This window comes from Urocitellus parryii, chromosome 4, assembly GCF_045843805.1.
Source record: "Urocitellus parryii isolate mUroPar1 chromosome 4, mUroPar1.hap1, whole genome shotgun sequence".
In the NCBI taxonomy this organism is placed as follows: domain Eukaryota; kingdom Metazoa; phylum Chordata; class Mammalia; order Rodentia; family Sciuridae; genus Urocitellus; species Urocitellus parryii.
This window is the reverse complement of record NC_135534.1, coordinates 134791038-134818699: the sequence shown is the minus strand read 5'-3', so window position 1 is coordinate 134818699 and position 27662 is coordinate 134791038. Positions and strand designations below refer to the sequence as shown.

At 35.8% G+C, this 27662-nt stretch overlaps 1 protein-coding gene across 2 annotated transcripts in view; it reads right to left on the bottom strand.

Moving 5' to 3' along the window:
* Positions 1-27662, bottom strand: part of LOC113186547 (guanine nucleotide-binding protein G(q) subunit alpha) — a 285871-nt gene that overhangs the window by 178341 nt on the left and 79868 nt on the right. For both annotated transcript variants that reach the window (XM_026394018.2, XM_026394019.2), the window contains exon 2: positions 4858-5042. In XM_026394018.2, the coding sequence (XP_026249803.1) occupies positions 4858-5042 (185 nt within the window). The remainder of the gene's footprint in view (positions 1-4857; positions 5043-27662) is intronic.

Genomic DNA, 27662 nt, shown 5'->3' with positions numbered 1-27662 from the left:
AAACAGTACAGATAGAAAATATTCTCAACACCAGAGAAAGTTCTATAGGTCACTACTGTTGTAAAGAAGTGAGAATAAATACATAAATTGTAAGTAATAACATAGGTGAATTTCACAAACATAATGTTGATTGAAATAAACCAGATACAAAGTAATATCTACTGTATGCTTCCATTCATACCAAGCTCAACCACTAACAAAACTAAAGGTTATGAGAAGGCAGGATGGTGTCACCCTTTGGAGCCTGGAGTATTGGCTAGAATGGAGCATGAAGAGCCTTCTGAGGTTTCAGTCAAGCTGATCCAGATTAAGAGACAGAATGCAAATTTTTCATAACTGAAAATTTACACAAGATTCAAGACTGAGGATGTGTACATTTCTCTGGATTTAAGTTGTACTTCAATAAAAATTTTTTAAAAAGAAAGAAAAAACTCTCAGTTTTTGTTTCAGAGTCTTCCTCTTATGTCAATGAACTCAGCTATTCATCCTAGATAAGTGATATGGTGTGCCTTGGGATTATGGATTAAGGTTAGGTAAGAAAAAGGGATTTAAAAATCTCATATTCATTTTCTATTTTTACATGACTGTCATTGTTATAAAATGAATTAAGGACTACAATGGAACAAGAACAGAATGAGAAGAAGAAAATGTGGCTAGGACATATATGAAAGCCATTAAAAGACAAAAGAAAGGATAGAAAGGGATTTCCAAAGCTGACATATTTACTGGAGACTCAATGACAATTAAACTCCCAAGAAGAGTCCTGGAGAGATGATAAAGTGGTCAACCAAGCTCAGAAAAAGATGGATGACTCATCAAGTTGGCCAGGAAGTGCCTTTAGAATTTAAAAAAAAAAAAAACAAAAAAAAAACAACTTTAGATAAACTATTAAAGAAAAAAAAAAGAAAACTCTCAAAAATTTGTAGATGCAGGAATAGCAGACTGTCTATAGTATTTAGCAGCCAGAAATGCTATTAAAATCACAGTCACCAGCAGCCCCACAAAGGCTGTATCTGAGTTTGAACTCTGAACGAAAACACACACACACACATACACACACACACACACACACACACACACACACACACCTATGTAGATATAAATATTGTAATCACTTACGGGATTTAAGAGTAAAGCAAGAAAAATTCCTCCAATGGATTATAGTTCGCTGTCAAAACAAATCTGTTACTTATTGTCTGTTTTTTTTTTTAATATTTTAGAATGGACACAAGTTTTAGAAAGGTAAAAGCTCCAAACTATAATACAATAATTTAACCACAGCTTCATCTGTTTGTTCAAGTTCTGGAGGAAAATAGAGTTGGAAAAGATTTTGGAGGTTGTAGGGTCCATCACTTACTTCACTTTAGCCAAATTACTTTTTAAAATTTCACGTCACTATTTTTGAACACATTCAGATAAGGATATTTCTCTACCTCCCTTAGTATCCCATTTCAATGACTGTCATTCTGAGGAAACTTTTTCTGAGATACCTCCTAAATATGGTCTTATTATTTAAGTTACATTCTGTTTATTTTATTCTTAATCAAGATGTGAAGTTTATAGTGTTCATAGTCTCCATCATGACAATTCATCTAATTATTACTCCCAAGCTTCTAAAAATATCTACAAGGTATCTTCACATACTTTATCTATTTAACACTTGAAACAATCGTATGATATTTTTGCCCTATTCTACAAATGAGAAAATTCAGACTGAGAAAGTAAAGAAACTGAGGCTCAGGGAAGAAATGTGACAAGCTCAAGGTTACTTAGCAATTCAATGCTTGGGTTAAAACTCAACTTTATCCTTCTTGTATAACCGTTACTAAGTCACTACTCCCCTGAATAAGACATTATATTTTAGGACATGCTTCTATACAGAATAGAGAATCTTGTGTCATTTTCTGCTGCTATAAATTTGCCTTTTTTTTTTTTTTTTTTTTTTTTTTTTGCCAGTGGAGGGCTGTGATTTTTGCCTGCATCATTCCCCTCATTCTACTAACTGTACTCAGATTTCCCCTGGGATTGTCAATCACTTTACTCAGCCTCCACCTGTCCAAAGAGCTTGCACAGAATCCAGGCCAGACAACTCAAGTACTTTTTCCAAGGAATTTGAATCTTGAGTAAGTGACAGAAGACTGAAACTTGTCAGAGCTCATCACATCTCACAGATGAGTTCCCCAGGCACTCTGATTTCAAAGGTCTAGTCCTTCAGCTTCTCCTCTCTTATCCCCATGAGCTCATATTACTATAAATTATTTTTCTACTTAAGTTGGGTAGTATTGGCTTTTGGTTGCATGCAAGTAAAGAACCTTCATAAAACAACTATCAGGATGAACAGATAAAAAGCATATATCTATATCTATTAATTCTGCCTTTATTGTGGGCTGTAATTAGATGAGTGAAAAATATCAAAATGAAATTAGCCTTTTGGCATTTTGTAAATTATGAAAATTCTCTCATGCTGAAAAAAAGAAACTTCTTATTCAATTGATCAAAAATAGAAATAAGTTGGTTATGTTCTTCAAAATTGTAGTGTTTTGCTTTTTGTTTGTTGTTGGAAAAATGAAAAATGGCTTCTGAAATCCGGAATTTTTCAGGAAACAGAAAATTCAGAAAGCACAAGGTACTCTCCTGGGACAAGTCCTTCCCTAGAATTGTTCAAGAGGGACAAGAGATACTGTCACTGGTCCTCTGAGCATCCCTCTACCCTTAACCATAGCTTCATCTGTGGAAGAAGGCAAACAGCCCTCAAAACTCCTGGCAAGTTAGTCAAAAGCAGCTGCAGCCAAGTTGCTAAATGAGCCCTGGTCATCAAACTTCCAAGTCTAAAAGGAGAAACTACAAGTTGATTATCTTTTATCCCAAATGCTTGGAACCAGAAATGTTTACAATTTTGGATAATGGAATATTTGCTATACATAAAGAGAGCTCAAATAACACACAGCAGGAAATACTCTTCATTGTGTTACATGAACAGGGCAAAGTTTTTACCCTATCTTCTACATGACCATGTAATAAATAATCTTCCTATAAATTCTAATATCAGAGCAAGACCCTGAAAAATTCTTTTCAAGCATCTAAGATAGAAGATTTGTCGGTAAAACTTTGGTTGAGTTTATTAAATTTCAACATGTAAACCAGCAAGTTTGTATGTTTGTGTTTGGTAAATAATATACATAACACACATGACAACTTGGTCAGAATTAATCATATTATCAACTGATTTTTGAGACTGGGAACATCACTAGCATTAAAAAAAGAGAGTGAAGAAAAAAGAAGAACAACTTCCTCCAACAGAATTTTTCTCACAACCACAAAGAAATAAGCATGCCACCTATTCCAGACTCTACACTGAGATTTCTGAAGAGCTTACTAAAGTTCAGGTACCCTGTTCCTGGGCTCATAAAGCTGCCCAGCTCTTTTCAAATTTCAGAGTACAAGCAGGAGGGATTACCCGTGGAGGATTTCTGTTTCTTGTGGAAACTCTTATTGCCATTGGAAAATTAAGTATAACAGTATCAATTAGATAAGAAACTGCCAGTGAATTTCAAGGAAACATTCAAGAAAAAGAAATGCCTGATTTTAAGGTCACCTGAAATATTCAGAAACCTTTGGATTATAACAGAGATGAAGGTACATAGAACTGCCTTGTTTTACCTCCAGATTCATTTTTGTGAGTTCTATCTCAGTTTATGAGTCACATTGGGCATGCCAACTTTTGGCTATTACATACTGATCATGGAAAATGGAAATATCCTTTATGGATTTATCAAGAGTACTAAGAGAAGGAAAGTTCTTATTGAAGGTTTGAATATAATTATAGGTAAAAATGCAATGTTTTGTCAACAAATAGTGAGGCTTCCCATAAGACCTGCACCTATAAGCCCTAAGAAGCAAAGACAGCACCCACAGAGAATATATACCATAAGGGGATGTACTGACTAATAGGAAGGGAAGAAAGCAGAGTATAAAAGACATTTCTACAAATTCCAAATAGATTTTCCTTTCTTCAGGCTGGGGCCTCTGCAAGTGCTGGTACAACCTGGTATAGCAATAGTCCCTGCCTATGAGCTTTCTACAGGGCAACTGCAGTAAAAACTCTAACATAGAGTACCCTGAGATGCACCAACCTTCTTTAGTATGTGATCTCTATGATATTCAGAGGGTAAGCAATTACAGCATTTGTTTTCATGAACTAAAAATATTAGATATTGAAAAGGTTAACTGTTTTCTAAGCCAAAAATTTTAATCATTTTATTTCTCCTAATCCTTTCTCAAGAGATTTTTATAAGTTTCCATTACTTTAACACAATTGAAGGGAAACATGTTGGAAAGGTATTGGAAGTGACAGATGGGCTCATGTTGAAATAAAATGAAGCCTGTGGCACTACTGAAAGGAAGTCACGAAATTCAAAATTAAACCAGACAGAATGGTCTTGAGCTTGTTTTTTTCTTTTTTTTCCAAAGAAACACAAACAGTAGGAAGTTGAAGCAAGGCCATCACCTCTTTGAATTCCTATACCTTGGCCACTCTGTATGATTCAACTGTCTCCTTAATGCAGTGTGCTCCCCTGAATTTTAAACCTCTCTATATTTATTATCAAACATCCAAATACCAGTCTTTCACTAGCATGACTAAACACTATTCCAGTTTTTTGTAGGTATAACTTCAAAGATATTTTTTTTTAAAAATGCATTTACAAACAACTCAATATCCATTAAATGTCTTAAGATGAGATGAAAAATGTACATTTCAAAAATCCACTGTGCATTCAAGACATGTGAAGAAACCACTCTCACTGCTGCATTACTGTGGACCACTTTGCAACAGTTCCACCAAGGAGTCCCACCTACCTTGTTGTGCTCATACTTGTACGGGATCTTGAGTGTGTCCATAGCTCTGATCATGGCCTGCATTGCTGTGAAGATGTTCTGATACACCAGTTTGGTGAAGCCCCTTTTGTCTTCATCAGAGTATCCTGACCCATGGATGATTCTCATCTGCTTGATAAATGTACTCTTGCCACTCTCTCCTGTTCCTGAAATATAGACAACAGTAGCACATTAGACCACAGCACTGTCTCAGTCTCCTCATAATTGAATTAGGCACAATGGCTTGGATATGACATCCCTAAAACATGAACACTTAGCAAAACTGGACAAACCAGAGTCCACTTCAAAGGCAGATGAGCTCGAAAGAGAATAAACAAAATGAAAACCTGTCACCACTCAGCATGGAATTTTGATAGTGATATGTAACCATGGATCTTGTAAGAAATTATGATAACACCATCTTTTAACATAATAAACTTGATAAAGCTCTTTTCCCTGGAGAATATTTGAAATGCTTTCAGGATTCTGATTTGCTTAGTCAGGATTTAGATTTGGAAATGACAATACATTTGTATGAATGCTATTCAGAGAGATAAAGGAAAAAGGGCCTAAAATTTCTAGGCATTTCTCTAATGTTGAAATGGGATATAATTAGAGCACAGTATCCTGGAAAGAGAAGAATAGGGTTCATGTTTCTAGACAAGCAAGTATTCACCATATTTACATTCCCTTTCTGTTATCGTAAGCCTGACAGTAATACCTATCAGAGTCATATTAGAAGAAACAAGATGAGAAGAGGAAATCATTTCCCCAAATGTCAATATATGTATTCTACAAAGAAGCTAAAACTATCCATCTAAAAACTTCATTCTCTAAATAGAAGTGGCATTTTTTTCAAATTCCTTCTCCCTCCCTATTCTCATTCCCTTTCAAATTATCTTAAGATTTCCAAAACAATAAATGACTTTGCTTTCTCCCAACAATGTGAAGAAAATAAAAATGTGCATTTAGATATTAAACACTGAAGAAGAGAATGAAACACAGGATAACCTTATGACCAAGAGCCTTAATATCCCTGCCTCCCAGGAGGCTAAGAAACAATAGAAAGAAAGGAAAGGACAGCAGGGAAGGAAGAGGAAGGGAGGAAGGGATAATCAGAAGCTAGGAATACAACATCTGTCCTAATTCTTTTTGTTTTTCTGATGGTTGCATTTCATTACTATCTTTATAAATAATCACAAAAAATCAAATAAGTATTACAGTTTTCATCAAAGGACTCTTAAATGGCTGCAGATGTCTTGGTGAGCACAGACTCCTCAGATGGTTACAATAAAGAATGATTTCTATTTCTACCGAGCGTCAAACAGGAGGTTTCTTTATAATTTTCCTATGACTTAATAAGGTTATATGGAATTTCTTGAAATATATATTTAACACTGCAATGTGAGTGCTATCACTTTTTTTTTAAATGGGTCTCATTATGTTGCACAGGCTCCCAAACTTCTGAGTTCAAGAGATCCTCCTGCCTCAGCCTCCAGAGTACTGGGATTACAGGTACATGCCACTAGGACCAGTTTAGCCTATTTTAATAGGATTAGTCTAAAGAGTTTCAAATGAATATTTTATAATCTCAGCAATGAATACTGGAAAATCACATAAAGTATCTGAAAAGTAGAATCTCTAGTAAAAATAGTTACAAACAATTTCTTAAATAATTTAAATAATCCCTTAAAGAAAGAAACCAGTATCTTTACTTTCCTACGCAATTAAAAGAATGTTTAAAAAAAAAAAAACATTCTAATTGCTTCTTCATTATCACTGTCCCAGAGACAAAGGTTTGATCTGAGGGGTCAACTGTAGACATATCAACAAACCACAATCTCTGTCAGTTCTCTCCACAACAAAAACAGAAAAGATCTTAATTTGTTAATTTAATGGTATAGAAAAAAAAAAAGGAAAGAGAATCAGATAGTAGGACTTTGTTTCTCCTGGGACAACTTGAGGAATTTTTATATACTCACCCCCAAGGAAGGAAGGAAGGAAGGAAGGAAGGAAGGAAGGAAGGAAGGAAGGAAGGGAAGAAGTATAAATTACATTGGCTGGTATCTCATTTAAACCATGTTAGGCAAGAGCAGTCAAAGCTTAACATGACTTGGCCCTAGTTACCAAGCGCCTGGCACAATCCACAGCAGCATATTACAATAATGCGGACTCCAAGTAGGGGCAGAACACAGGACCAATGAATGAACTGGGAAGAATTAGAAGGAGAAAAAAATAATTCAAACAAATCAACTCTAAGGAAGATATTTTCCTGTTATTGGAAAACACACCCGAGGTTCCTTTCTCTTGCACAGTGCCCCAGGAGATTGGGGTTTCAGCTATGGGTTAACAACAGCTCTCTTGTCCTTTGCTTTTTGCTTGTTTATAAAAGAGGTCAACATGGAAAAGCATCTGACAATATAAGACCCCCAGAAGAGGCACCACCCACAGATTGCCAGCCAAGTTCAAGCTGACCCACAGAATAATAAGATACACTATGGTTGTTCAGACCACTAAATTTTGTTATTTTGGCTGGAGCAACATTGTTGAGAATTAAAGTAGGAATTTTCTAAGTCCTGAGAAGCACTTGGCTCATAGGTGTTTGTGGAACAAAGGAGAACAGGGACCCACACAGACTAGCAATTGTCATGAAGCTTCAGGATACCTGAATACATGGGGGTTCCTGTAGGGTGGTACACTGGGAGACCACATGTACGTGCTTACTCCTTCCCTCATACCTTGCCTTATACATTTCTTCATTGGGTATTCATTGTTCTCCTTGGTAATATTCTTTATAATAATGAAGTAGGGGAGGAGGAAGAAGATGACGACGAAACGATGATGACAGAGAGTAGGAGAAAGAGGGAGGGCATGCCCCCATGCCTCCCTTCCATCCCTAAAAGGGCACCACAGATGTGCTATGTCCCCTTCCAAAAGCTACAGCTCCTGAAAGGTGGCCTCTCTGGGTTCTAGTAACTGCTCTCTTTCCTTGCCTGGCTCTTCTAGACCTTACTCCCTGAACCTGGCCCACATCCTTGTAAACAGTTGCTTTATAAAACTCTTCTCAGTCACAATGTTAGAATGTGCCATGTGCTTCCTGCTAAAACTATGACTAATCAAATACTGAAAAGAAAATAGATTAATAAGATGAAGGATAGGGAATGGAGAGTACATTCTCTGACTCTTCTTTCCTTCCCTCTATAAATCTTATTTATAAGGTACTCTGTAGTTTACAAAGTGCATTCTCTTCAGTAACTCACGCTCATGACACTTTTGTCAATGCCAACTGTGATGAAGAAACAGGTGTCACCCAGTGAAAAAAATGATAAAGTCCAAACCAGAATCCAGGGTTGCTAGCTCTTCCCCAGAGTACTAATGCACCACTGATCAGCCAGAGCACATGCATGTGTGTGCATGCACACACACACACACACACACACACACACATCTCCAATACCAACAAGGAATAGAGTGGCTTACGCTTTTTAAATATTCCCTATCTTAAAAATGAAACAGAAATTTGTATTCAACAAATTTGTATTCAACACATTGACATTTTATCCTCTCAAAATCTATAAGACAGGTATCTATTCTTTTTCTACAGAAAAAAAAAAGGCCCTGGACAGGTGAGGCAACATGGCTAAGAAGATATAGCTAAGCACAGCTGGACCACAGCTTAAGTCCAGCCTTTGGATGTTTAGTCCCAGCCTAGCAGGATGTTCAGTCCCACAGCTGCTCCCAATCCAAGCAATTAACTTCAATCCACCATGTAAAAATGAGTTACACCCAATTTTTACCCATTCAACATAATTTTAAAAGGTACTTCAATTAATGGAGACTCATTCTGAATCTTAGTACTACCTTCCAAAGGAACAGCCACCCCTTCTAACTAAATTTCACTTCCTAGCTTCATACTCACACTTTGCTTTTATTTTTTATTTATTGCATAAATATATCAAATTTAAAGTAAAGGCAAAGCTTCAGGTAAGAGAAAATCTGTGTGGTGCAATACTACAGGTAGAATGATAAAAGTAATAAATTAAAGCATTATTCTGTACTAATATTAAACAAAAAAGAAAAGTACATAAACTAAGACACTGAAAGCAACAGTTCTATTGTGTAATAAGTGTAAAAAACAAATTTCAAATGTCATTCCCCTCTTTTTAAAGAATTATACAATATTCTCAGTTTGAGACAGTAAATTATTTAAATAATTTGCTCATAATATGAAAAAAGTGGTACAATTAAAAAAATACATTTTTTCAAATTACATAAAATTATGTTTTCTAATGACACATGAAAAATATAAGATGGTTTATAAGTTATTCGCCTCTGAATTAACAAAAGCAGACTTTTCTACTAGTAAACTACTTTTGAATTTAGTAATGGTTATGTCCTTTCACAAAACAGGGCAATGAAAGGCACAAATAACTCTGAGCAATCTAAAGACAAACAACTTTGTTTCCAAGACCAATGCAAAGTAAAATCTAGCAAAGAGAACTCATGTTCAAGCAAGGGAGCAGATTCTTACTTTTGCTAATTCGAGTATAACAATTAAGTCATTTAATAATTTTAACAAGCAAAGCCAACACACCTGAGGGTAAGTCCCATAAAAACCCTGCTCTCTCCTTCAAAGCTCTCTATAAATATAGCTTTAAAAAAAAAATGTCCCCAGAAAAGTCATTTGTGCCTTCAGGCAAGTGCTCTGCCTTTTTTATCCCAGCTCACCAAAATACTCTAAAATGAGACTATTTAATAATCAAGCAACTTCATTTTTATGTATAACTGGATGTGAATGATACTAATTTATTTTTCTTTCCTACTCAGTGGATCTAGATAAAGCACAGAGGAATCCCCAGTTCATTTCACATAGACTTCCATCATAACAAACATTAAGTATACATTTAATATCCTACAATGGAATGTACATTACTTTGTAAGTTTTTAGACAATACTGTATTATTAGGTGCACACACACATACATACAAGCACCCACACAATCCCATGATTCCATTTTAGTCTTTCTATGCCACTATCTTTTCAGCACAACAGGATTTCCATATACAAATGCTACCACAGATTCATATTTACTCTATATAACCCATTGACATAAAGCACCAATATGTTTACAGTGATTATTTTGCCCATTTGCAGGATATAATTGGCTGTCGCATCTTTCAAAAAAAGACTTTTAAGTCAGTCATACAGTATCAGTTTCTTTTCCTGCAGTGCTAGAGATTGAACTCACCTCTGAATGGCACCTTCTTAATGGTCATGAATTAGCATTTATTGTTGAAAAAAATCATGGACTCACTCATTTCTCACATTTAAACTGGCTTTTTGGACTACTCTCTTACCAAGAGAGCTCTAAAGGACGATCCATATATGCTACGTATTTCTCAATGCCCTAAAAATGTCACCACTATGGTCATTGCTCTGATGAACTCTGGTGCCTCAATTCCATACAAGGGGTCTGGAAAACAATCAGACACTAGGAACTCCAAGGTCCACCTGGTTCGTGCTTTCCATGCTACAACAAAGGAAGAAAACACATTTTAGCAGGGCCTCTCACAGGCTGAGGGAGGACCACACCACTTCCACTTTTTGTTTCAGGTTCCCAGGAAAAAGAAGAAATGTCAAAACAGAGAAACAAAAACTGTGGTATTTAAAATTGTACAATGAATATATTCATTTCATCCTGCCAGGTACTTTCATGACTGTATTTGGAGATGTTGTCAAACCATCAGAAGTCTACAACTGAAGTCCTTAATGAATATGAAGGCTCAGGCCAATGCCCTGCCCTGTTCTCTGGATTGGCCAGCGCCCCAGTAAAGAATGGATAAAAACAAAACCCAAGTCTCACAGAGCTGAATTATAATTAAGCAACTGTACTTCAGGTCTGCTGTTTTAGGCCAAGAGTGTGAAACATGGAATCTCAGCACCACCAAAGCTGAACTTGGGCTACTTCCATGTAATCTTGGATAAAGTCAAAACATATTTCAAAGACAAATTTCCTAACTATGAGTACCTCATTACCCCACACCTGCACAGAAGAGATTCACTGAGATGAAAGTGAATTAATAAGGGTCCAATACAATCCAATATTTTCCACATTCCAAGCCATATCTATTAAAATTCATATATTCTACCTTCTGCACATTCTGCTCCACTTAAATAATAAACTTTCATTTGAAACTAAGCATCTCTGACATCAAAGTCACCATACCTGTCTTCTGAAGGAAAGGGTTGCATGCACTTAACCTTTTATCCCCAGCACAGTCTCGCAGAAGACTCCAAACAGTTAAAAAAAAAAAATGCAGCAGAAAAATTAATGGAGCTTAGTATCACTGACTGCGAGCAGAAATTGAATGGACAGGGAAGTCAGGAGTAACAAGAACTATCAATAATGAATAAACCAGTTAAGCTGTTTTTAAGGGGAATACAGGCAAATTTTTGAAAGTATTGGAAGATCACATGGTCCTGGGTATCTCAAAGTGGTTAAATCCTCCTAGAAAAGTTACCTGATAGTCTTTCCAAGATTACTCAAAGATGGAAGAGCTTTTCCAAGTATCTCCATGGTAAGTATATGTGTACCAAAACCAAGGAGCAATTGTTTGCAACAATCTTCTGAATATACTAAAAACCATGAATCTGTACAATTTTAAATGGTAGATTACATGTTGTATAGATTTCAAGCATTCCCCCCCCTCTCTCACTCCTTCCCTTCCCCCCTCCCTCCCTATTTTAACACCAGTATAGTTTAGAGGAGAACAGGAAGTACACATGAAGTTTCATGCTAAAACCACTTCAGGAGGTTACTTTGAGCTGATTTGCTCAACCTTCCCCATCTTCCCCACTAGGAGTGCATGTTCACTCTCTTCTGTCTCTGGTGTATTTCAGAGAAACAAATTAAGGAGCCCTAAACTCTGATTTTACAAAAAAAGAAAGTGACTCATTAAAAGGTTCTGGGGGTTGACAGCTAATTAAGAAGAAGATGGACCAGCATCTACCAAGATCTCCTACCTGTTCAGGGTTCCTGATCTTGTATCTTAATACACTAAACATTTTTCCTATTTATGAAAATTGTAAATATTAATTACAGAAAACTTGCTGGATGTGGTGGTGCAGTCCTGTAATCCCAGGGGCTCAGGAGGCTAAGGCAGGAGGATGGCAAGTTCAAATCCAACCTCAGCAACAGCAAGGTACTAAGCAATTCATGGAGACCTTGTTTCTAAATAAAATACAAAATAGGGCTGGAGATGTGGCTCAGTACTTGAATGCCCCTGAGTTCAATCCCCAGTACAAAAAAAAAAATTATAGTAAATTTCTGTAATTTGGAAAAAAAAAAACCACTGGAACAATATTATGTTATTTTTCACTTACTGTTTTTCACTTGTTATATTGATAATTATTTCATGATATTAATTATTATTCAAAAATGGTTAAGAATGGTTGTCTGGAAGATTCTCTTAAGGAGGTGTTATGATTAGCAATTCCCCGGCATAAAACATTTCAAATATTGCTAGCTTTCCACTTGTATAAATATTGTTCTGATAAACATCCCTAAACAAAAAATTTTGCCCCAATCTCTGCTTCCTTAGGAGAATATCATAGAAATGTAATTAAGTGCAAGGATGTCACCTTCTGTGATGGCCGTCCTAGAGTTGTAAGCAGCTATTTCAGGCCCTTCTCTTGTCTCTCCTTTGAAAAGGCTACATTTGCTGGACAGAGTGGCGCTCACCTATAATCCCAGCAACTCATGAGACTGAGGCAGAAGGATCACAAATTTGAAGACAGTCTCAGCAATTTAGCTAGAACCTGTCTCAAAAAAAAAAAAAAAAAAAACATTTTTTTTTAAAGGGCTGGGAATGTGGCTCAGTGGTAAAGAATACTTGAGTTCAATCCCCAGTATCACAAAAATAAAAACAAAATTTTTTTAAATATATTGAAAAACAAAAAAGAATCTTATTTTCATTTACATCTTTACTTGTACAAGAAGCACATTTCATAATTTTCTTGCCCATTTGTATTACTTCTATGAACCTATCTTTAAACAATTATTTAAGAATTTGCTAAATTTTTAGTTGTAAATACACACAATATCTTTATTTTATTTATTTATTTTTATGTGGTGCTGAGGATCGAATCCAGTGCCTCATGCATGCAAAGTAAACGCTCTACCAATGAGCTACAACCCCAACCCATAACTTGCTATTTTCTTACAGTGTTTTTTTTTAAACAATTTAGTTTTTAGAATAAAATTAATGGTTGGTTACAAATATTTCCCCAACTTGTCATTTCTTTAAATTTTGTGCATAAATTTAGTATTTGCATTGAATTCATTCACCTATTTTCCTTTTGATTTCTTTCATTTATGTTCTTTAAATGTTTCAAATGTATTTTATCCTAGTTTTCATGGTTTTATATTTTACACTTACCTATCTACACTTAAGTGCTGCAATGTTTTGTTTATAACTCAAAAAAAACTTTTTCCCAAAATCATTCTACATTTTAAGGTCATGTTGTCACAAGAGTATTTCTAAACATAATGGAGTATCTGACCCTAACCAGAAGGTGATTCATGTCCCCTTATGTGTTCCCAAACGGTGATCAATAAAACATGTGGACCATGATGGGTCTTCTAAAATATGTCACCAGCACAGTCATTCTGCTGCCTCCTTGTCATGTTCCTGATAGAATCAGCAGACCAGCATCTCCATCCCTAAGCATTAGATTCACTGCACATTTATTAAACAAACTCTCAAAAACAGCAAAGAAAATATTCCAGAATGTTAAAGATCCCAATATCTGCAGATACCAATCTGCAGTTTGAAGCATGACAGCAAAACCTACACCAATTTCTTTTTCCTTCTTTACAGTTTCAAAGGTAGACAAGTCATTCTTACCTTAGATTTTAGTAATCTCAACATACAACTTTTTACTTTCCTTGTTGAGAATTGGTACTTAAAGATGAACTTAGTAATTTCTCTTTTGTATATCTGAATTGCCAGCATCATCACTCGTGCTTTGGGACCATTATTACATAAAATAAGGTTACCTGAACACAAGCACTACAATAGATCTCCTAACCAAGATAGCCATAAGGAACTTACAAGCTGGTAGCTTACACAGTGTGGATACACCAGACAAAAGGATGGTTCACATTCAGGCAAGATGGAGGGGACCGCATCAGATTTCATCATTATACTTAGAACAATGCCAATTTAAAACATGAATTGTTTATTTCTGGAATTCTCTCATTTAATACTTTCAGACCACAGCTGACCAGGGGTAAATGAAACTACAAAACGTGAAACTACAGATAAGGGACTCCACTATGAGTTTTCAGTGAGTTAATCCAAGTAAAACAGGGCCTGGCACACAGTCAATAAACACTAGCTATGATTTATGGTGAAAAATAACTGAAGAAAATAGTATGCTATGAGGCTGGGGGTGGAGATGCCAAAAACTGAGTAATCAAAAGAAATAGCATTTTAGCATTTTTTAAAATGAAAAATGCCAGGATTAGGGATATAGCTCAGTGATTACATATGTACTTAACATGTTTGAGGTCAATCCCCAGCACCACAAGAAAACAATAAGCCACTTCCAGAAAACAAAACAAACTAACTACAAAAATAATGAATTTTTTAATGCAAAAAAAGAAAATAAAATCCATGGTGAACAAGGCAGCATGGCTAACACTGTTCAGCTCCACTGCACTTGGCAACTAATAAACTAGTTATCAGGACCAACTGGGCAAGGTCCTGATTCAATTCTCTATTCCCCCCCCAAAAAAACAGACATAATGATTCCCAGTATCTCAATACTATTTTTTGATACTGGGGATTAAACTAAGGGACACTTTACCACTAAGCTATGATTAAGTCCATTTAATTTTTATTTTTGAGATAGAACTCCACTAAGTTGCTAAGACTCTCCCTAAATTGCTGAATCTGGCCTCAAACTTGTGATCCTCCTGCGTCAGCCTCCCAAGTCACAAATTAAGGGGATTATAGGCCAGTAACTCAATATTTAAAGCCACAGTGTTTGGAGATGTTTGACTTGAACTGCTTATTCATAATTTTAATGGGTTTGTCCTGTGTAAAAAATATTCTTCCAGGCATCAAGGATACAAGACAGACACAGTGCATTCATATAGATAACATGCAAATGTGAACCGATGATATACAAATAAATGACTAATAACATATCTGATGGCAATGTGGGATATGTATTTAAAAACAAAAGGATAATGGAATACTGAGTGGCCTGGCTACTGCTTTAATTTGAGAAACCAGGCAAAGCCCTTCTAAGAAGGGACACTAAAACTAATGCCTGCATATTCCAGATCCAAACACAACAAAGTCAGAAGGAAACAGCATTCCAGGCAGTAGACCAGCTGAAATGGGAGCTGAAGTAGGAACACATTTAGTTGACAGGTTAGCAGTACAAGGACACAGTGGCCAAGGCAGACATGGTGGGTAGTGAGGAAAAAGGTAGGAGGTAAAGCAGGAGTGCTGGCTGCAGAGGCAGGGGCCAAGTCACATGGAGCACTGCAGTTCAGGACACGAGATCAGGTTTTATTCTAAGCACACTAGACAGCTTTGGAGAGCTTTAACCAGGGAAATGATATGGTTTGATTTATGGTAAGAAAATAATGGGTTGTAAGAACAAGTTAGAGGGTATTCCAGTAATCCAAACCAAAAAAAAAAAATGTAATTTAGACAAAGATGGCAGGAAGGAAAACCAAGAAAAATGACATATTTTAGATAATAGATAAGACATGAGCGGTAATGGGAAAAAATGAAATAAGGAGAATGCCTATATTTCTGGCCTGCGTAGCTATATTCTTAGAGAAGTCTAAAGAAGAAAGCATTTGGGGAAAGAGTACATTCAACTTGAAATGTGTACTCATTCCAACCAAAAGCACTTTTTGTTCACCCGTAGGCTTTGCTGCACTGGAGGACACTCGTGACACAGAGGATGTGATTTATGTCCTACATTCTCAAACAAAGGCAAGGACGCGGCCATGACTGAGCTACTTATGCCAATGGATGAGTCAGAGCAGACTGTAAAGTTGGGGTTATAATTTTACTTCCTATGAGATAAATCAGCTTAGCCAAAGAAAACATAAAAGGTTTGGATCTTTAAGTTATGCGTGTAGACACAATATACACAAGCTTATTTTATAAAGTGGCACCATTGCTATATACATACTTCAGAGAAAACTGGGATGTTCATGGAACATTATTTAGAATGCATGAAGATATCATAAAAAATACCAAGTCAAAGCAACATTCTAAGAAAAGGAAACTCTTCAGACTAAATATCCACCCCACAGAATTTAACATTGATTTCTGTTGTTGTTGATGTTATTCTGGATAATAGAAAATGTGAATGCACACAATCCAGATTCTTAGGTCATAAAAATATAAACTGCATACTATAAAAGTGCAGTGGGTGGAAACAAAGAGATGCATTTTAGAAAAGGACTGTGCGATTCTCATCGAACCTGGAAATACTTGAAGAAAATAAGAGAGAATGGCTTACATGATCCTCCCTAAAGGAGAGCAACAAATTAAGATTCAATGTAGAGAAAAGGCTCAACATGGATCTGAACTGTCATTGTCCACTTTACTTTATATTCACCAGGAGATCAACTTCAGGCAGGGGTGTGGCATGCAAAGAGCAGCATCTAGAGTAAGTCTCCCCATCCCCATGGGAGACAAGAACCTCTACACAAATACTTAGCCTCTGAGAACTAATGATGAGCACACAGGCCAGGATAAACTCAAGGGTTCCCTCCAGCTTTCAGATTTTATGACTGTTTTCCTTCTCCGTATGATGTTGTACAGCCTTTTTAAAAAAATCAGTTATATTTCACAAGAAAAATTTCATACTGAAAAATCATTTACCATATATTCAAATATTGACTCAAATGAATTTATTTAAAACTACAGGAGTCATCATTCAGGGTTAATATGTCAAGATATTTTTTTTTCCCTTTACTCACATGGCTCACTTTGAGCCTGTAAAACTAATTATTTTTTGAAGTAGGGGAATTTAAGGTGCTACAGGGAACAAGCAAATACTGCTCCAATTTAGAGAAGCAATGATCTAGGATGTCTCAAAAAATAAACAGGTTTTTAGATTGCAGAACATGGCTTTTTTTTTTAAGTAAATTTTATCTTGATAACTTAAATAATGACACTGAAAATGCTAAGAAGGACTTGTATATGGTCCCAGGCTGCCTTGTAGGCATAAAGTTAATAAAAGATCTGGAGAATAGAACAGTGTTATGAAAAACAAGAGCTATTAAATCTACTCCTATAGTGTTACTTACATAACAGGGACTTTCAGAAGTCCACTGTTCATGTAGTATGATGAAAACTAAACTTACAGAAATGTTTTCTTTTGCTTAAAAAGAACATAAATGAAACACACACACACACACACCCCAAAACTATGCCTTATTCACATCTTAAAATTCTCACTTGGGGGAAATGTTGATGTACATCAAAAACCATAGTACCTGCTGGGCAAGGGAGTCTCATGAATAGTATTAATACCACCCAGAAAGGACTCTTGAAACTAATCATTTCCAAATGGCTAATTTAGGAAGATCCAATAACTACGCCAGAGAGAGATACATTAGGACATCATTTGTATTTTCACTTCCCCTGGAAGCATAAAACAAAAATAATTTTTAAAATTCAGCCTTCTTGTAATGGAACAGTTACCATTGCAAGGAGAAGGAAATGGTCCCTTTGTAGTAGATGTTAGTGAACTTTCAAATGCCTCCGTTATTTTAGATTTAAATTACTCCAAAGCAATCCAATGATGCTTCTTGTACATTCACATGTGCTGTCCAAAAAGAGAGGGGCAACATCTGGCACTACCAAACTGATGTCAAGACAATTTCTCCAAGCCAGTTAAAAGAGTTGCCCTGTGGTTTGTTTCATTAATTTAAATTCTGTCCTGTAATTTATTTAGCCTGACGGCCATATGTTTCTCCAGCACTCAAGCCAGTGACAGTAAGTCATTCAACAGAATGATAGAGGAGCAGGGCCTTTCCATTCAATTTTTCCAGAAATAGCAATGGTCAAGAAAAAAATTGCCTTTCTCCTCACTCTTAAGTAAACTGCAGATGGAAATATGCCTTCCTCTTGCCAAAAAAAGGAATAGGCATTGCTAAGAAGGCTCATACCTAGACATTTACAGTCTATACGTACAAAACAAGAAAGGACAGACTTGAAAGCAGATTTGCTCCTTGAGGAAATAAAATTAAAGAAAGTACAACAGTGCATTTTATTAACATTTAGTGAGGTTTGTACATATAATAACTTCTTACCATTTGACTGATAAAAGAAGAATTGAAACCAATTACCCTCTTAGTTTAAACTGAGCTTCTCCTCTTTGACTAGGACCAATAAAACTGATCCACAAAGCAAAATTCTAGAGCTAAAGAAGATGCAACATAACCCAAGATAATGTACAGCACTTAGAAGAGATCTTAGTATGGATCATATGATCTAAAAAGGCTGTTCAAATGATGGTAGTATATACTCATATTTTTTAATAAACTTACTTAATAACATACTAATGTAACATTGGAGGTTGTGTGACAAAAGAGGTCTGAGTTTAAAAACAAAAACCAATCATTGTCTATGCAACTTTATCTCTGAAACAGTTCATCACAGAAAAGGTAGAAAAGTATGAAGGCATAGAATGAAAGCAGAGGATCAACAGACTATGTTTACTTAACTCAACCAATAATGAAGTTGACAGAATTTTTTTAAAATGAATGCAAAATATTTAAATGAATCCCAAAAAATGAAAGGAAAGGAAATACAGAATCACTAGGCCTTGCTAAATACAGTGATATTTCCTGGCATTTGTAAAATCTCTCTCACACAGAGTTGGATTAGGACCTCAAAAACCAAAAACCTGAAGCCTAATGCTGAAACTAGAATAATGAATGACTGGCTTATGCTATTGTCTACCTGCAGCTTTCCCAAAAACATTCCCCATCAACTGTTTTCCCCCCAGTTGCTGTTGGACACAATACCTTTATTTTATTTATTTATTTTTATATGGTGCTGAGGATCAATCAGCACCTCGAATGTGCTAGGCAAGCCCTCTACCGCTGAGCCACAACCCCAACTTCACATCAATTGTTTTTTAAAGGCAATGAGTACACCACATATTAAATGGAATGATTATATAATACTCTAGATCTCCCACAAACAAGTGTTGAACATGGAGGTAAAGAAACTTCCCCTGGTCATATATTCTTAATAATATTATTATTGAGGTGATTAGGAATTACTTATATTGTACTATAACAGATACGGGAATTTTACAAAATATGGGTAATGAACTTTCTTCTGTTTATTCAGATGAAACTCACATACCCTTCAACTCATCCATTTAAAGCATACAACTCAAAGGGATTTAGTATATTCACAGATATGTGCTACCATGACCACAATTTTAGAACAAGTTCATCTTAGTAGTGAAACCTCTAATGAGCCATCAAACAGCTAACTAGTCAAAATAATCAAGACTACTCAGCCAGATAAGCTTACTAGTAAATGTACACCGTTTCCCCTTAATTTTAAAATATATATTTATATGTAGTTGCTTTGCTCTTTTCCCACTTAACTTATGCCAGAGTGTGGATGTAATTCAACAGTCTATGAGGTGTGGTTGAAAATTTCTGAGCAGGAGTGAACTGTACCATAGGAGTCCATTAGGAAAACCAGAGGCATGGCATAAATGGATAGTTCCATTTTACAAGGAAGACACAGAACAGAGAAATAGGGCCAAAAAAAGCTCTTGCAAAGGCCCAGGCATAAAACTGTGTGGTGAACATAGGCAAAAATAAAGGACTTAATACTGAAAAGGCAGAACAGGCAGGCCATGGCTGTGGGAGAGTCGGAGGAAGAGGAATGTAAGAGAACATCAGGATTCCAACATGGAAGGGTGGGAAAATGGTAGAGCCTATAGCCCCATCAGGGGATCCAGAAAGAAAACCTGGTGAAAGGGTGAAGCTGAGCCACTTTTCAGGTGCTACATTGGTGAATGCACTCCTATGCAGGATGTAGAAGCTAGAAATATATAGTTTTGGAAATCTTCCTCCTGAGGATATAGAAGAAAATGCTACTAACAAAGGATGTTCAACCAATGTTTAAGGCAGGGGCCAAAAGCATATTGGATACTGATTAATGCAAAGTTCTGAATGCAGTGGAAGGAACAATAGGAATCAGATAAATTGAAGTGGCATGGTCCACTGTCCCTCTGCAGAGAGATGGTACATTAAGGAAGACAGGGCAGGCTGGAGGGATCCTGGGTAAGAGGGCCTGCACAGGCTGTCCTGAGAAAGACAAGAGTATAAATCAAGTCATTTCTGCCTTCCAGAATCACTTACCTCTTTCCTGCTATTCTCTCATTTAGTTGAGCCACTACACACTCCAAGTACTATAAAGAAAGGATGAAAAAGGATCTAGAAATGCTGAATAAATACACACATTAAGGTCTTTTATGGCAACAGCCATTGTATTCCACCAAGAACACCCACTGGACCAGAAGTCTTTCAGAATTCTGTTACTGCATGCAACAGCTAGGCCTGAGCCATATGTCTTTAGTTTGAGCAAAAAATTGTGATCCTGCATCACAAAGAATTGAATGTATTTCAGTTCACTCTACTGAAAGTCATTTATGTTTACTGAAGTTAACTAAGACTTTGGAAGAGTACAATCAGTGTCCTAAGCTGCTAAGATTAAAGTCTTGTGATTTTACCACTTTTGGAACAATATAAAGCTTAAGCAATTCCAAAACACTAAATAAGATCCTCCCTTTACTCTCCTAATTCATCCCCAGAAACCAATAACCTAAATCACAAATCATTAGCCATAGGAGAGAATCAATTTGGGAGGAAAAATCATTATAAATAAACTTTAATTTCAGCCTAATTTTTAGGCTGACTTATTGTTGTGTCCAATCAAATGAGTAAGTCTTCAGAATTAAATATATAATGCCATAGTAAGACTATTTTATAGTCATGAGTTAGGTGTTTGGAGACATGGTTATTGAACTTCTTCACCCATTAAGAATACAAAACCATGTGGAAAGCAATGACCTCCCCCCCAGCTCCCTACATAGATATTTTGCAGGGCAGGAAGTGCCAGGGATTGAACCAGGCACTGGACTACTGAGCCACATCCCCAGCCCTAATTTGTAGTTTATTTAGAGACAGGGTCTCATTGAGTTGCTTAGCACCTTGCTTTTATTGAGGCTGGCTTTGAACTCGGGATCCTCCTCTCAGCCTCCCCAGCGGCTGGGATTGCACTTGTGCGCCACTGCACCCAGTCCACATAGATTTTTTTTTAATAAAATCAAAGAAGTAACTCTGATTGGATTACTTAACACATATGATATCCTGACAGTTAAGGAACAGGATTACCATATAATTTATCATCCTTAATGGCTAACTTTTGAGAATAAAGGGGTACTATTAAAACTTATGCTAGGATCCTTGGCAAACTGGGGCACACATGATTGTCCTATTAGTAATATCCTGAAATAAAAAAGGGTTGGAACAGAACATTTAAGAAGCTTAAGAAAAACAACAGAGATGAATAATATGGAATATAGAACAAAAATGATTATCAGCACTAGTTCACAATCCTAATTTTCCTTAAGGTGCATACTACAGAGGGAGAGCGGGCAAGGTAACATCCCCACTGAAGTGGCATACTTTGCATAGATTCTAGACTGGACCTTCACTGTCTCACAATAAAGAAAAAGAAAGGAAAGTGTTCAAAGCACAGTCTATTCTCTTTTTTAAACAATACCTTATTATGTGATCATAAAAGAAAATGAGAAGCCTATTTCAATACTATAAGACTAATTAGTTATTTTATAAAAGTATTAAAATTAAGATAGGTGACAGATAAACTTATTTTTGTCAGCTCTTGCTGAAGGAAGAAACTCTACAAAGTGTACGAAGTTTCATAACAAACAAATTTGAGGAAGACTTGGAGAGTTAACAGTAATATATATAATATTTGAAAATCAGATTTTAGAAAATGAAAAATCTAATAAAAAATAAGCAATCCAAAAATAATAATATTAACCAATTAAAATATAATAGCCTCACTGGGATTAAAAGAACTACATATTCAAATGGCAATGATTTAATTTTTTTATTTATTAAATTGACAAACATGTTTTCTAGGGGGAAACTGGCATTCTATGTACCAATGGGAAAAATGCAAATAGCTACATTGTTTTTCAGGGAAATTCAGCAATAGCTATCATGTCTTAAAATACTGCATTACATTCTTGCCCCAGAAATTCTACTATTTCCAACTTTTTCCAAGGAAATAGTTATATATTTTGCAAATATCAGTTAGAGGATATGTATAAACATGTATAATTATAAACATCGAAAATTAAAAGCTGAAGCCAAGCACTATAGAGCATTCCTATAATCCAAGCACCTTAGAAGGCTAAGGCAGGAGGATTACAAGTTCAAAGCCAGCCTCGGCAACTTAGCGAGGCCTTTGGCAACATAGCAAGGCCTTGTCTCAAAATTTAAAAAAAAAAAAATTTAAGTGCTGGGGACGTGGCTCAGTGGTTGAGCATGGCAGCACTGTGTGTGTGTGTGTGTGTATGTGTGTGTGAACATTTAACAATTGGGAGCACTAAAAATAAAATGGTGGCCCATCCATAAGGGAAACCCATGCAGCCATGAAAAGTAATATTTTATTGCATTTAATTAAATATGAAAATGTATGTGATATGCTGCAAAATGAAAAGAATGGATTATAAATCCTTACACAAATATCATACTTGATCTTGAACATACACATACACCATTTCATATAAAATTATAGGCATGACAAAAAGATTAATAATAAAATGACAAAATGGATTATCTCTGGATGGTAGGATAACTTCTCTTTTTTCCCTATTGCTAACTTGGGTGCTGCCAATTTAACAAACTAAAGAGGCATTACATTATAAAATGTAAAAACTTGTTAAAAAGAAATTTTAAAATGTACATTCTACCTCCTTCCAGAGGAACCTACATCACAGTATAACAGAGTTGGTAAAAGATCTGAAAGATCATGGTCTTTGATGATGTTAAAGATAAGATGGTTTAGAGCCCTATTTGGACTTCCTCAAGACTACAACCTGGTAAAGATAAAAATACTTAAGAAAATCTCAAAGGGTGGTCAAGAATTCTACAAAGGAATGACTGTACTAGTGAATCATACTAAAGATAACTTGCCATTAGCAGAACGTGTTTGGTATTATTTTTCTTAATTCTTCAGTGATCCATGACTACTTTATAAGCAAGCACCATGATGCATTTTCAAATGACTGGCTAACAGACCATAAAATGAACTAACATGCTGGATTAAAACCAAAGGCCTCATATTATCAGCTTCTGTTCTAATCAAAGAAAACAAAACAAAAAAGTAATATAATAAGATATTCCCAATAAGTTTCCTGAGAAAACCCACCGAAATGTAGGGTATGAATAAATCCCCACTAAATATACTTCTAATAGTTCTTGACCTCAGTACTTTGAACACAATACAGATTCAAAGAAAAGAGGTTGATCAAAAATTATTTTATCTGCCCACATCTCAATCCATGCACATAAAGCTTTCAAAAACATAAAAACACTTGGAAAGAAACTAACCAAAATGTGATCAATAGCTGTGTTTGAGTTGCAAGAGTACAAGTAATGTTATTTTTTCTTTATATTTTGTAAATTTTTAATAAGCACTTACTAAATTCTAAGTAATCTTAACAAATCCCAGAAATGTGTTGCACTTGGACCCAATTACTAACCAGTTGGTTATGTGACTATGAGTGATTCAATTTACCTATCTGGTTTCAGTTTGTTCAGTTTCTTCTTACCAATGAAAGAACTGGAATACACGATAAGTGATTAAAGACAAAGAATGTGTCTAGCTCAACAGTAAGTAATGCTTTAAGACTGGTGACTTTTTAATAGGTAGGAACAGTATGTCTGATTAAAACATTATTTACAGAAGTTCTACTAGTTCCAGTTAGTACATGATGCTAATAACCTCAAACAGCATGTATTTGGCATTATAGAACTCATTTTTTACTTCAAAAGCTTTCAAGTCAACATGGGTTTGAAGATTATTTCAATCTACACAACCAAGAAAAGGGTGCCCACAGAGTTTTGGCTCATGGCCAAATTTGAGCCTTGCGATCACTTTAAAGACAAAACAAGAACAACACAAGAAATCCAGAGGAGTGTTGTAGCTCAGTGGTAGAGCACTTGCCTAGCAAGGGTAAAGCATTAGATTTGAACCTCAACGCCACATGAAAAATAAATAAATAAAATAAAGGTATTGTGTCCATCTACAACTAAAAATGTTTTTTAAAAAAGAAATCCAGAGACATTAACTATAGTTTATGCCATCACATGTTCCACGTAGCTTGAGAAAAGGAAAAATATAATACACTGTATTGATGATATGATATGATATGATATGATGATATGATATGATATGATATGATATGATATATTAGTGGCAATGAAGACCAGGAATGTTAACCCCTTTCCTGCCTTTAGAATATCTAACTTTGAGCAGTTACAAAAAAGTAAGGTCCACAATTCCCTCATATACACAATGAGTCAGACTCAATAAACTCCAAAGTATCTTCTCTTTCTATAATGATATGAATCTTTAATAGGCATGTTCATACAAGGATGCCCTTAATTAAAATAGGAAACAAAATAAATTTTTGCCTTTTATCATAGAAATGATTCATTTCTTAATTTAAAAATGTCCCATATTTTATCAGGCAACTACCAGAATAAGAATTTGGAAGAATTCTGAATAAATAGTGAGACTATGTTCATTATCTATTAGAGGAAAAAACAAGCAGATAGTATGAAAACTTCAAATGATATCTGTTCAAAATAAACTGATCTATACAGAATACTATGCATCAAAGTCTACAATAACAGTATTTAATAATTATTCTAATAAAGCTCATAAATATTCAGTCCTACCAGGTCATCTGGCTCTACCATTCAGAGGCTGTATGCCACCAACAGAGGCTGTTTCATGAAGCTGTGTATACATGCAGGTTGTCACCTAACCCATTCTTCTAAGACACCCAATTATCCATATGCCATCAAGCTACTTCAACCCACCTATCCTCTTTAGACCAGCCACTAAAGTGTTGTCCCCTTTTCTTCTATATTTACCATACCACAACCATTTTCTGAGGCACTTATAGTCAGGTCAGTGAGAAAGACATTAATGGAGCTTCACGGGGCCCTTCATACAGCAATGCCAATCAACTGCCACCTCATCCACTAATACATTGCTCCTGAGTCGCTCATTATAATGTGAAGAGAATCTGGTCTGCTATTCTGATACAACTTAATCAGTCCTGTAAAATGCAAACACAAAAACAACAAACATAAAATGACACCCTGCCTATTTTGAATACTTAAGGTATTCAAAATCTAAATGCTTTTATTAAGCACCCAGTTCCTGGGAGGTCTTAATTCAAAATATAGCAAAGGAAAAAATGGAAAGCAGTTCTGCTTGGGTATAATTTTCTATCCCAGAATGTGGAAGGTCTCAGCCCACCAAAGAGGAGAATTCTGCAAGCAGCTGGGGAGGACCAAGGTCTCTGTCAGCTTTCCAGTTCCTTCTGTCTTCACAGTGGGACTTCCTTATTTGTTTGAAGTTTTGTAAATTCCAAGAATATCAGGCACACCCATACTCAAATGTAAGTACCAAAACACACTGCAAAGCCAAATATAAATTGGTTCTGAGGCTATTAATTGAGGACCATTCATCAGATAAGGCTGACTTTCTACTACATATTTAATGTGGCACCTTTACAAAAGAGATAATGTTTTAATGAAAATTTATTAGCCAGCTTTGAAAACTTAGCACTATGAAGCAGTTATAAACCTGTTTCACTCAAAAAGTAAGAAAATAAGCAATAAAAAATAAACAGATTTTCCTGATTCCATACTGCTTTTCTTTTTAACCACTAAACTAAATAAATGTACTGCCATGGGTCATGTTTATCTGGGTTATGATTACAAGCAAAACCTAGGTCAAATGTGCCCTCCATATTTCATGCATGTGGCTTTTCAAGATGTAAAGTATTTATTAGGAAGATAGAAATTTGGATAATGCTTTAAAATTCTTAATTACCTAGGTTAGAGGTAAGCTGCATACTAGGGGAATAAAAAATAAATCCTCTTAAGGGGAAAAAATGGTTGCCCTAATTATACACGGATGATCTAATTAAACTGTCATTCACAATTCATTAAAGCTATTAATAAATTGTAAATGGGGAAAATGGACACAATAGTTAAGTTTACAGGAGTGCTAACCCTCTTAAACAAAGACAGCCAAAAACTGGTGGTGAAATTTCCTTAGAACATGAACTTTAGACTTCATTCAAGAAAACCCTGAAGGCTCATTTACAAGCTCTGAACCTCCTTCCTCCTCGCTTATAAAGGAGGAAACTGGGGTCTAGTGAAGTTACTGCATTGCCAAAGTTTACATCCTCTAATTTTCCCATCGCTTACACAGTTACCACATACCCTGAGTGGCATGTCCTTCTCATTCCAAACAGAAAATGCCTTTCTGGGGTATTTCACAGGACCAAGGGACAGAAGGAAAGTTAACTGTCACAAATAGGAAAAAGAAAGCTAACTAATGCAAGGAGAGAGGACCAAGTGCTGAGGTGGGGCATAACTAATTACAGAGTAATCCCCACCTGCCAGTTGATGTCACAAGTCAGAAGTAGCAGAAACTAAAGAAAAACAAAATCTTTATGAAGTCTGATGTGTTCAGGAAAAAAGAGGTCCTAGTAATTCCAAGATGAACAAACTATCCTTACAAGTAATCTATCTTGGAAAAAGAAACTTTTCACTTGAAGTAAGATAGTTATCACACCACCAAATAAACAGCAGAATAACCACCAAACTATGTTAGGGAGGAACTGAGAATAAGCAGAACCAACTTCTTTCTCACTACTCTCTAGGAATCCCACATTTTCTTCTTAAGATTTTACATTTCAAAAAGCCCCCAAAACACTAAGATAGATAACCCCATCAAGAACAAGTCGGGTTATAGCCCTAGTGCATACGTGAACACCGCAGACCTGTGAATAAATTCAGGAGACTGCTAGAAAATCTGTCTCTTGAAAAAGATCTAATTTCCAATAAAACAAAACAAAAATAAATCAATAATACCTGTGCAGCTCTGTATTGGTGTTAACTGGGCTCTTTGTTTTACACAGCAACAGCAACTGACTGTTAAAGTAGTTGTTAAATAGATGTGTGGTCCCAGGGTTAAGCAATTGTTAAATGCATGCTTTTAAAGCCCAGGGTCTGAGTTGCACAGATTCAGACACTCGCTCTGGGCAACCTATCTCACCTCTACCATCAGTGTCTGCAAAATGAAGATGATGAAAAGTTTGTTTGGAGATGAAATATACCTAGAGCCCTTAGCACAGTGCCTGCTCAGCAGTAAAATTCTGTAACTCTTATTATGGTAAATAAAGCCTTATTTGCCCTCTCTCAGCCACACCCAACTCCTCCCCAGAAACAAGCCAAAAACTCTAAAAGAGTGCTCTAAACTTTTCTTATAATTTTAACTTCCTATTTCCTTTCCCCCCATATATTCTTCTCTGCCTGGCAAAACCTTCCTCATCCTGTTCTTTAAGTTAGTCAACTCCCCTGAGGTTCTTTG